Below are 12,327 nucleotides of genomic sequence, written 5' to 3'. Positions count from 1 at the left end.
GGAATCGGTCTGTACTGTTGTGAAGTTTCCCGACAGTTATTTAACAATGCAAAGCATTTTGTAAAACAATTTTGCATTCACCTCCAGCAATCTTTCTTAACTTACAATAACGGCCACTGTGCTGTAGCAGTTTGGTAGCTACTCTTTTCTTTTAGTTTTTTCTAGCTTGGCTGTGGTATTGAAGTTGATTTGACTTCCGCCCCGGTGTCTGATATGACAGGAGAGCGCCGCTCCACACATTCTCACAAAGAGAGAAATAAGTATGCTCAAAAAGACCCCAAAAAGGTGTACACTATTGTCCCACAATGCACTGCACAGAGGAAGCGGCTCAAAGCTGCTTTAAATGACACTTGCTTTCTGCAAATAACTTAAGTAAGGTTTTCTGCTTTTATTTATTTTTAAACTTACAGCACTTTGAGCTCTATGGTTTGTATGAAATGTATACAAATTAAGATTATTGTTGTTATTATCTTTATTATGTAGTATCAGTTTAGCACGTGGTATGAGAGCTGTGTGTGTGTGTGTGTGTGTGTGTGTGTGCGTGCGTGCGTGCGTGCGTGCGTGCGTGCGTGCGTGCGTGCGTGCGTGCGTGCGTGCGTGGTGATTTAGACTTTTTTTGTCGACCTGTCGTTAAAAGTACCTCCTTGGTCCTAAAAGTGTAAGAAACTGCCATGAAGCAGTGGTGTACCTTCTCGAGAACATAAATAAATTAAAGATATCTCATTCGTTGGATGGATAAACAAATGAATGAACTGACAGTGGCGATACTTTCCACGCCCTCCCTGGTTGAAATTAAAGGCCGTTTGTTTTCTCGTGACGCTTGGCATCGTCTCTCACCTCTCTCGCTGACACTTTCGATCTCGCCGTCCTCGCAGCTGCTGTACTCGGGCGTGGTCCCTCCCTCCTCCTCCGAACTGCTGACGCTGGTCTGCCTCTTCCCTCCGGCCCCCATCCCCCGCTTCGACTTGTAGGGCCTCGGCGGCGGCGGACGCAGGGATTCCGATTGGTCGGAGCTCAGCGAGTCATTGCGCAGCATGCTCTCAGCCTTCTCCCGTTTGTTCCGTCTCACCACGGGCCCCTGGCCGGGGGCCGAGCCGGGAGGCTCTCTGAGTTCAGGGGGAAGGGGTTGCTGGGCGAGGATGCGTTCGTGTGGCCCGGCGACCCCACCCACCGTCCTCTGTCCGGGCCGCACGCCGTCCCCGGCCTCCCCTCCCGCTCCCCCGCCGTGACCCTGCGCGGCCGCAGGGTGGCCCCGGCCTCCAGGTGGGACCGGCCCTGCTTGGCGGGGGGGGGCCCCGCTGTAGTCCATGTGGTGGTAGCCCACCTCTACTGTCCGCCTTACTCCGCCGACTCCTCCCACAGGATCGTGCTCCAGAGAGCGTCCCTTCGACAGCCGTCGGCTCTCCCTTCGCTCCCTGGACTCCCCCCGGAGGTCCCGGTCCATGGAGACCTGGGTCTGCAGTCTGGGCTGACCCGGCCGACGCTCTCCCCGACCAGCTTCTCCGCCTCCCCTTCCATTTCTCCTGGGGAGCCATTCATATTTGGAGGGAGAGAGGAACAAACATGTTATTGTTAACATTGGTGGTCTACTGAAAGAAAGTCGCGAGTGCCGACACATTCTACTATCCAGTTACAATCAGAATGGCACAGGCCGCTTACTTAGACTTTACTTACACCGCTGTGTAAAAGAAGCGAATGATGAATGCAGGAGATAATGCTCGATAACATAAATATTAACATATTTTACAAGGACTGTTATTATCTTGTTGTTATCTTCCTGGTGGCTAAGACGACGCCATTTAAAAGGGTCAGTCAAACTCTGCAAACAATATAATCATGACTTCTGTGGCGGTGGGAGAGCTTCTTTTAGTATAATAACCAATCTGGAGGAGGGAGAAACTGTCTTAAACTGGCATTCTTCCCAATGGCCAGCAGGGGGCGACTCTTCTGGTTGCAAAGTCAAGTTAGATTTTAGAGAAGTCTATGAGAAACTTCTCACCTGATTTATTACCTCAGTAAACATTGTAAACATGAGTTTATGGTCTCGATCTCTAGTTCCAAGTCTTCTTCAATACAGCATGATGTTCATTTCATAAACTCTATTTAGAGTGAAATAGACGGGCGGGGCTACCTTCTCTCCCCCCCCTGTTGTCACTTTTGGATGCGGAAAAATAAAAAGATGGCAACGGTCAAAAAACCAAGATGGCAACACAAACCAATGGGTCATTTTCTCATAGACTTCTATACAATCCGACTTTTTTTTGCAACCAGAGGAGTCGCCCCCTGCTGGCCAGTTGAAAGAATGCAGGGTTAACGTCACATTGGCTTCACCTTTCAGACCCAAGAGGTTGCCACCTGGTTAAATGTCAATGTCACTAAATATTTCCTCAGTTTGAATGCTGCCCTTACTACCGTGTCGTCCTACAGCAATTGCTTCAGCTTACGTATCTCGTGGTGGCTCGCTGCGTGACCGGGTGTCGGCGCCGGGCGCGGCCCCAGGCACAGCCCCGGGCACGCCGGGTCGGTTGGGGTCTTGGATCACGACGGTGGAGCCCGGAGGCGCTTGGGAGCGAGACCGAAGCTTCTTGTCACCGAGCGTCTGGCACACGGACGGCTCGCTGACGGCCGAACCGAGGCCGGCGAGCTTCCCGGCCGGACCGGTGAACCACTCGCCCGGCTTGGTCAGGAGCTCCTGCTGCTTTCGGCAGTTATTACACACCCAGATCACCTAGTTTAGAAGAAGAAAAAAAGAGCACGGGTAGAGATTAGATTAGAGATTAAGAGAATTGGTTTGATGGTTCCAACAGGAAGGAACTATTCTTTGCAGCAGCCCAACACTTTCCCAACCGCAGTGACTGTCAAACAGGAAATGGAACATTGCACTTCCTAAAGAGCTGCACTGCTGCCGATGAGTGGTCCAGAAAAAAAAAAGGCTTAAATTAAACACATTTTTTTTGCTTTTCCTAAAATCATAAGATGGCCGTTATAGCAGGGAGCAGCTTGGCTTCCACTGTGGGCTGCGTCTGGCCTCCAAATGGAAGCACACAACGCCAACTGGATAACGAGAGGAGTTTCAAGTTGCTTGCCAAAGCAAAATCTCCCCGTCTTCTTGCTTTCTATTTGTCCCGTCACACATATGCACACCGACTATACGTCGGCTGCGTCCGCACGCTACAGCAGTGAGTCCGATTTCACTTTCTTTCTTTTTTTTTAAAATGTTTTTTTTGCATTGTGTTGATTTCAAGTTCCTGCTCACATTTCTCTTGAAATCACAGTTTCAGAAAGAAACAAAGAAACTAAGTTGATCAATAACGAGTTGTTGAGTGCACAGAGAAAAACATTTCTTTTCAGGAATAAATACTCAGAAGCTTAAAAAGGTGTATTGTTGGATCTCATTATTTTAAACATCTCATCCAAAGCTTGTGAACAGGAGTTACAAATAATTCCACCACAAGCATCTCACAGTCTTCCTCACAGTTTTTTCTCAGTTTTGCAAATCAGTGCGCAAAAAAACCCACGCACCTCATTCTGGTCCAGTCCAAAGACTGTCCAGGGATTTGTGCTTCCCAAAGACGAGCAACACTGCAGAATGCTCCCTAGAAGATGGTGCGAGCCCAAATTGGCTTTTCTCTAACTGTAATAAGATTTTTTTTTTTATTTAAATTAATATTTAAATGTAATCAGAAAGTATGTAATCTTCTCCGTGAGCTCAGCGGACTCCACCCACTGAGGGGGAGATGCGGTTGAAAGCTCTGGAAAGTAGCTCAAAAACCAGTCCAAGGCCTCGTTGTTTACGATGACAAACCACATTTAAAGAGGAATGGACGATTAAACTAAATAGGATTATTTTTCTGTCTTTTTTTTTTTTTGCATATTAAAGACACACAGAGTGCTGGTTGTTGTGCTACAAAAACGGGACAAGTGACCTACATGTGAACACTCAACTCAGAACGTGACATTGTTGTTGTTGTTTTTTGGGACCATTGTTCATTTTCGAAAGCTTTTTATATTTCTCCGACCGAACGGCAAACGGATCGAAACCCGGGGACATCACGAAAGACGAGAAGCTCCATACGAACACTGAACACGAACGCGTCTCGGGCGCCGTCGGTTCATCGTCGACGGGGGTTAAGGCCTAGAATAGGATTCAGCCGGAAAGAGCACGAGGGCCTGCGGGGTGAACGCGGGCAGTCATCGTCCTTTGTTGACGACTGACAGAGGAGGGAGGATGGAGGAGGTTAGAGTCGGTCCCTCTCCTCCAGCCACCAGGGTTCTCATTACTACTGAACACTCCCCGATGACTCCTTAAAAGAGAGCTAAAATAAAACACTCTGGCATCGGCCAACCCTCCCCCCCCCCATTCCACTTCTCCCTCCTCCAGATTGCTTTTGATTAAAGCTACAAAAGCCGAGGAGAAAAACAGCTTTACACCAACGCGGCTATATTTATCCTGCCAAACACCCAGGCACCACCAGGGAGAGGGAGAACGTGTGCTCAAACACAAAACACACACACACACGAATACGTATACACACGCAGCAAAGAAAGCAAAACACTGCCTCATGCGGGACATCATAGCTTTGGTAAAAACACCAATCTGTGATTTTTCTGCAGCCAGACCGACGGGGTGGACGAGGCAGGCAGATGGACCCCACAGTGCCAGTCGACTTGTCCGTACACAAACAGGACAGGAAGTGAGGACTTTGAACGCATCCTTTAGGGATTTTACTGTAGATTCTGAATTTAGGACTTCTGATTTCAAAACACTGTCCGCAAAGTGACACTTACAGAAATGTTTCAGTTCTACTTCCTCCAAAGAAATTGTGCACAACAGTGCTGCAAAATATATATATATATATAGAAAGGGATGCAAATAGTCATCATTTTCTTTACAGATGGATTGTTTGACAAGTGCCCATAAAAAGTTGCCAAAGTAATCTGCAAATTATTAGCTTTGTTCAAAGCCCTGAAATATTAGGTTCACGATAACATGAAAGCAACAATTATTAAATAATCCTTATATTTGAGATGCTGGAACCGCGAGACTTGTTTGCCTGATAAATGGCCGGCGTAAAGCGTGGCGTAAAGCGTGGCGTAAAGCGTGGCGTAAAGCGTGGCGTCGTGATGGCTCGTTGTCATGGTTTGTGTTGTGCTTTTCTTTCACGTGACAAGTCAAAAGATGTCCGAAAAGGGAACGTTGAACTTAAAAAAAAAAATTTAACATATCGCTAAATATTACTATCTTAAATTTAAAGTAATAGCGCAGCGCTTTGGAGCGGGAATTATGTTGACGCGCCACCTAGTCCAGCTGCAGCATTAAACAAAAAGAAAGGTTTCAGTGCATTGATCACAAAAAGTGCACACAAAGAAGCCATTCCAAATCAAACTTTAAATACTTTTATTAAGTACATTTAGCAAAAATCCTGAGAGCACAACTTTGTACTTTCTACTTGAGTAGGACATCTTCATGCATCCGTCCGCCATGCACTGACCTTCTCCGTGTGGCAACTTCAGAACTGTGACAGTAAATAACCAAAGTGGTCAACTCAACAATTCTTGTGAAATAATACAGGAAAAAAAAGTTTCTGCAAGTAATTTCCTGGATTCAAAAGGAATTCGTACAAACTCACTAAGATGCAAGCCACATTCTTCTTTTTCATAAAAAGTTAAGCAGCTCAAACGACTGCAGAACATGCAGCGGGGCCGGATGGAAAACAAAATCTCATCAACTCAAATTAAATGTTGCCGTTTACTGGGAGTTACACCTTTTTTTTAACTAAATAGTGAAATCACGCCGCCAACTTGCAGGTGGCAAACATAACGAAGGTGGACGCATCTTATTGGCATCCCATTAAATTGTGAAACTTCTGGATGTTAATGTGAACCCTTTTTCACTACAATATTTAGCCTCCTGAATGTGGTCTAGAAATAAAAGCAAAAACAACTCCACGCAGATGTCTGCAATATAACTAGAAACAAACGATTACAGAAACTCAAAAGAAATACTCTCCCCCCCCTCCCAAAAAAAAAAAAAATTATCCCAGAGGGAATGTATGATTAATAGTGTGCAAACCAGTTGACCACCCCCAAAACATTTTTTTCTCTCCTCTTTGAGGAACTACTACTAGAGCGTCTGAGCTCTCAACACCTCTGACCGTGCCACTTGGCATAGCAGTTCCTATACGGCATTAAACACAGGGGGACCTGGCAGGTTTGGCAGATCCAGGACGTCAACTGGTATCTCCCCTGGTCTTTGCAGTGGCTGCACTGCATGCTTCCAACAACCTGGTACCACTTGGTCGGCTGAATGACCGCAGGGAGGTGTTCCCATGACGTACATTTTGGCATGCATCCTCTCGGCCTGTATCTCCGTCGGCCACCATTGCACCCGCGTCGCCTGAAAACGGGTGCTCTAACTTCGCAGTATCCACTGGCCTTGTCGGGGTGGTAAGCAGCAGCTCTGCTGGCCCTCTGACTAGACCTGGTCCACGGATCTCGGAGGGGTGAAGACCAGGATGATGCAGGGGATGAGACTGGGACACTGGGAGATGGAAGCAGATCCACATGGGAAAACGGTTCAGAAAACCATCGACCATCGCTTGGAACTACAGGATTCTTCTCGGGACTGAAACTACACACACAAAGAGGGATTAATCCATTTTAAAAACCAAACTGTAACTAGCAGTGGACATGCAACAGAAGTCTTCTACATAATGCTGCGACAAAAAGAGAGCCTGGTTCGAGACCTCACCACATACTGAAAATGTTTCAAAAAATCAAATCTAGAATTATTTAGTAAAATGTGTTGCCAGTTCAGATAGATAACACGGTAACCAATGGGTACTGGAGCTCAACGTATTGTATTATTATAAACTACAACAATGTTGCAATATTACTTTTCAAGATACTATGGCTAGCTAGCGTCAAGCTAGCCAGCTAAGGCTCTCTAGCATAACCGGTCCCTTACACGAACACGTTAAGCTAGTTAATTCTGAGACAATGTAGCCAAATGAAAACACTGAAATACAATTTGAGTGGCCAAACTCGCAGTTGAGAAAGAGAAATTGGCACTCAATGGTTTTAATTCACAAGTGCCCACGTGACTTGCTCTCCATTGCGGTTGAAAACGGCGTTAGCTAGCTAGCTAACTAACCATAAAGAGCTGTTGTAGTAGCCGCACTTACTCTTCCCACTCGGACTCCATCTTTGATTCGGGCACGTCGGAGTCGTCTGCGATCTGCCAGTCGGAGGCGACGACAGCGTAGCGTTCACCCCACGTGGGGGTTTCCTTCTCTTGTCCCAGAAGGACGAAAGGGTTTATGACACATCTGCTTAACATTTTTCTTTTCTTTGGCGGACGATCAAGTGCAGCGATTCGCAAGCACAGGTTCACGTACCTGCTGCGTGACGTGACGTGCGTGACGTGACCTGTCTGCTGCTGACAAACGCGAAGCTTGACGCCTGATGACGACCGTAAACAGCGACGGCAGGCGGGTGTTAGTGACGTCGGTCCGAAACTACAATGTTCCAAAGATGGACTACAAAAAAGCGTCTTAGATACTTCGTCCGTGTGTTCTTAGTGTTGCGTCATGCAGACGACATGGACAACCTGGTTCATAGTATGACTTTATTAACGAGGTTAGAATAGAAATTAAAGAATAATATAAAAGTGAAACCAAGGGATTGTCACAGAGTACAAAGCTACTACTGTCTTATTGTTCAGTTTCAAACTGAATTAAATATGTTATACCACGATCAATGTCTCATATCTCAAGACAATGTTCTATGTGTCACAACAAGTAACACACATAAATCGTTATTAAATATTATTAGTTGGTGCTCTAGTTCAGTAAATTAGTTTATATAGGGTTGATATTTTCCCATTCAATTACTCAATCTGATTGATCTTCATCAGAGGATATAACACACAGTCAAATCAAAGGGCAGGCGTAGGAGTTTATACACTGTTGTTTAAAAAAACAAAAAAACTTGAACTTGAGTTTCAGGTAATATTTATTTTCTGTAGACTCACGATTTGGAAGCAACACTTCTCAAATCATCTGGTCATCAGTCATCTGGTCCATTGTTAACATGCACATATGGATGAAATGAAGCAGAACGTGCGCTGACCTCCGTCTCTGCATTATAACTCCTGCGCTACCCGACACCACCGTAGCCCAATGAGCAGAACTCATTATTTAAAATTAGTTTATTGGGCAATACAACCAAAACAATGACATATCTGGACCTTATCTTAACGTTGTTCTTAATGTCACCCATTGTATGTTTGTATTTGTTCCACACTTTGCAGCATAAATTAGACACTTTATCACTTGGCCTTTTGCATGCACACAGTAGCATGTCTCAGCATCAACTGTAAGTCTGCTGTATGTCTGTGCTGTTTATCCTGAAATGTTGCAAATAATTAACAAACAAAAAAAAAAGTGAATGTTGAATGACATTTTCTGGTTTACTTAGAAGTATTACGCCATGTTTTGGGTTAGCTTGTCACACCTGTCCTCTCTATGAGCGCATTTCATTCCCTGCCAGCAGTTTACTGGGTTTCACCTTTTTATTTTACTTTGGCGAGGCGTCGTCAGTGTGCATTGATACCGGCAGAACAAATGGCCAGCGTTGTGGACGTGGAGCGGCGAGCGGTTATTTTTATAAAAGACTCCCTTACTCCCAAGGTAATTCCTGTATTAGATCACACTACGATGGTGAAATAAGCGCCAGAGAGGAGGAAACAAGCACACACACACACACACACACACACACACACACACACACACGTATAAGCGGCTTGTCTATCACACAAAACTACATACAATCAAATATATGCACGAGCGGCGATGCATATACGTAGATGCAAACGCCTGCTCTGATCTACACACACACACGCACGTGCAAAGTGTCACATGATCACAGTAACACCCCCCCCCCCCCCCCGAGATGAGTTAGTGAGTGAAGAAGAGAGCCTGAGAGAGAGAGAGAGAGAGAGAGAGAGAGAGAGAATAGCATCTCCACAGATGGAAACTAGGACACCAAACCCCTGTGTGTTTGTTTTTTTTTCCATCCTGCTGCATCTGCCTGTGTGTGTGTGTGTGTGTGTGTGTGTGTTTACATCTGTGCGTGTGTCTATTCGCGTCTGTCGAGGAGCTCGAGTGTGTATCCTCACGTGGGTGTGCCATCACTGCTCATGTGGAGGGCCTATATGGTGCATTTGGGTGCATATGATACAGTGGAGCAAAGAGATTGTGAGAGTTTGTGGGAAAATAGGAAGACGTTGAAATCATTTTCCAGGACGAGACAACTTATTATTTTTCTCTCTTCATGTGTTGGAAAATGTTTTCCGGGTTCTCCAAGACGCGGGGGGGAAACCCAGAGAAAGGAAATTATCAGACCAAAACTTTCCATGTAGTTTGTCTTAGTGACACACTTCAAGCCAACATCTCCAGACAACATCAATAAAGGGTGATACTTGTTGTCATTCTGACAGTCACAGAGTACATGCACACAGATAGCCACAGATTGGTGGGTACAACAGGTGTGACCATGTGTACCCTAAAAGGGTCGGGGGGGGAAGAAGGGGGTGCTGGTTAAGGAAGTACAGCGCCATCCGACGACAGCTTAACGTATGGCAGTTACGGCGCGCGAGGGCGGGCGCCGTAACCCAGGGCGTCTATAAATCCTGCACTAAGGATGAAAGACGGCCACAAAGGAGATTAGTGTCCACATCAGCTAATGAGGTACTATATCAGCACAGCGCAGCACCGCAGTAAAACACACACACACACATACAGCTCACACACAGAAAGCTCACACACCAATAAGTGTGTTTGCAGACACATAAGTGCAACGTGTTTGTACTGTAACACGTGGAACACGAGTCCTGGAAGCCGGCACAATGCATCAGATGATGGGCTACACACACTTTTGGTAATAAGATGAAGACTTTATAAACATGCATGGATGCCAGGATGTGGTTAGTGTGGTTAGTGATAATGCTGCACTTCCCCTTTTCCACCACTGAATGTCTCTATTTAGCAAATATAGCACCTGGTAATATAAATGTCTGCCTGAGTGTGTGTGTGTGTGTGTGTGTGTGTGTGTGTGTGTTTGGTGGAGTATACACTTAACAACATTTTAAACTGGCTTTTTGAAATCTGTGTGCAGTCAAAAAACAGATAAATAAAAGAGTAAAGCAAAGATTACTATTGTGTTGATTGTTAAAATAACCTTTTACATTACATTACATGTCATTTAGCTGACGCTAAAAGCGACTTACAATAAGTGCATTAAACCATGAGTCCAAAGTCAGAACAACAAGAATCAAGCAAGTACAATTTCTTCAATAAAGTTAAACTACAAAGTGCTATCAGACACAAAGTCTTCATCACCACAGTAGTCCTTTAAATAATGATGGAGTTCACAAAGTTGCCAAAGACATCAAACATCATCTGTCAGGCTAAACTATATGTGGACCATAGACTGTATTGTAATAAGTGGACGTAGTCATGGTAACGTCACCCATTGGTTTGTGGACTGCCGTTATGAAGCCTCATGGTCGGCGATTTCGCTGTCGCCATCTTGGAATACGGCCGTCGCCATGTTGACTTTTTTGCAAACAAAGAACAGAAGTTACCGGAGGAGTGACGCCTTATACGACTCTGGTAGCGACCTGTCAATCACAGTAAGCCCGCCCTAATTGGACCATAATTTACTAAATGAGCGTCATGCTGTATTGAAGAAGACTTGAAACTAGAGATTGAGACCATACACTTATATTTACAATGTTTACTGAAGGAATAAATTAAGTGAGAAGCAGAGTCATTTTTGCATAGACTTCAGGCTTCTTGTGCCGGTCATTAGAGAGAATGCTGGTTTTACTTCCACGTTGGCTTCACTCTGCAGAACCGGAGGTCGCTGCCTGATGTGTACACATGTAGACATCTAGAACGTCCATGTGAGCAGTGGTGCAGCCATCAATGAACCACTGGAGAAGGGCATATGTCACATTGAGGTGTAATGGGGAAGACACTGTGTTCTAACTTTAAAGCTATGGATCCTGACGTTAAAGCATTTAAAGTGGAAACAGATATCTTAAATTATGGATTATGGAAACGTCTTTGCTGAATAAATTCTGACGCAGCAAACATTTCACTCACTGATTAACTGTTTCTGCTGTCAATGTCTTCCCCGTATTTCTATAGTCCCAGAACAAGAGAAAGCTTGCCTTCATCACCGGCCAATGCTAGCTGACATAAAAAGGCTACAGACCTCTCTCCCAATTTTCTTTTGTGACATTTTAAAAGTTTGTTTAAAATTGGCCCGACAATTGAACGGAAACCCGGCCGACAGCATATATATGTTTTACTCCGATGACATTGCTCTTTTCTTACTTTTAGTTATCAGACCCCGATTCGTAACAACTTCTTAAAGTTTCACAACCTTTTCCGAACCACGGAAACATATGTATTACACTGATGAAATCAGTAGACTAAGGTAACTAAGGTTTGTATGATATCTTGCCAAAAGGTATTTATAATTTTTTGTGCATTTGTTACACGGCTGTAGTCTTTTTCGAAAAATAAACTCCCTTATTCACAGGAAACAACTTCGTTAGGATCTGGAAACCAAACTACCCTCGGAAAAGATGCTGCTCTGGGTTAAAAGAACTCCGGAAGTGGCGTGACTTAAGTACAGAGGTTGCGTGACTAATAAATCAACGTTGACTTCTCGTATGCGCATGCTTGTATTTGCAGGCAAACGCCACAGAATGTATTTGTGTGTGTGTGTACATGTGTCAGCCGGCTTTCGTAAGGGAGTGTATACAGCAACAACCAGGAGAGAGAGATGGCCCCCTTAAGACCAGTCAATGGGAGATGGACGTGGAGACGGACGCAGCGAGCGAGACCGGCGATCAATAGTAATCATGAGGCGCTGTGGCGTTAACAGCAGATGACACATCGCTCAGGCGTTTTCTAGAACGCTGCACCCCGACACAAAGCGGCACGGAGCCATAATTCCTTGGAGGCTTTGAATCGATAGATATACATTTGGACAAGTAGGCACATGGTAAAATTGTTTTCCCGTATTCTTTTTTTTGTGCCTTTCTTTGATAGCTCAATCCTCTCAAGGTGCAAGACGGTCACGGTGGTTACAGCGCATGGGAGCCGCGTTAACTTCCATCCCGGCCGTTCCTCCGTCAAGCAAATACAGCGTGGGTGGCATTGTGACCCAGACAAAAAGTAAATGAGCTTGGCAGTCTGTTGCGATGCTTGGAGCAAACCTACGCAAGCAAGACACGTGTCCCCGGGGGCCAAG

The 12,327-nt window shown here is 45.2% G+C and overlaps 2 protein-coding genes across 3 annotated transcripts in view; both read right to left on the bottom strand.

Moving 5' to 3' along the window:
• The window catches only part of LOC117743833 (regulating synaptic membrane exocytosis protein 1-like), an 82,009-nt gene that overhangs the window by 36,424 nt on the left and 33,258 nt on the right, over positions 1 to 12,327 (bottom strand). The window contains exons 5-6 of the mRNA XM_034551723.1: positions 2,445 to 2,728; positions 838 to 1,523 (exon numbers count right to left, since the gene is read on the bottom strand). Coding sequence (XP_034407614.1) covers positions 838 to 1,523; positions 2,445 to 2,728 — 970 coding nt within the window. The remainder of the gene's footprint in view (positions 1 to 837; positions 1,524 to 2,444; positions 2,729 to 12,327) is intronic.
• Positions 6,092 to 7,396, bottom strand: LOC117743834. Of its 2 annotated transcripts, none has more exons than XM_034551724.1 (2): positions 7,185 to 7,396; positions 6,092 to 6,631 (listed from the first exon to the last, which is right to left on the bottom strand). In XM_034551724.1, the coding sequence occupies exons 1-2, from the start codon at positions 7,337 to 7,339 to the stop codon at positions 6,142 to 6,144; spliced, it is 645 nt and encodes a 214-aa protein (XP_034407615.1). In that variant the 5' UTR covers positions 7,340 to 7,396; the 3' UTR covers positions 6,092 to 6,141. The 2 variants fall into 2 exon arrangements, with proteins under 2 accessions (XP_034407615.1, XP_034407616.1); XM_034551725.1 differs by having other exon boundaries at positions 6,092 to 6,541.

Source organism: Cyclopterus lumpus, chromosome 15 (assembly GCF_009769545.1).
Source record: "Cyclopterus lumpus isolate fCycLum1 chromosome 15, fCycLum1.pri, whole genome shotgun sequence".
Lineage (NCBI taxonomy): Eukaryota > Metazoa > Chordata > Actinopteri > Perciformes > Cyclopteridae > Cyclopterus > Cyclopterus lumpus.
The sequence above is the reverse complement of the archived record's forward strand: the minus strand, read 5'-3'. Positions and strand labels throughout refer to the sequence as shown.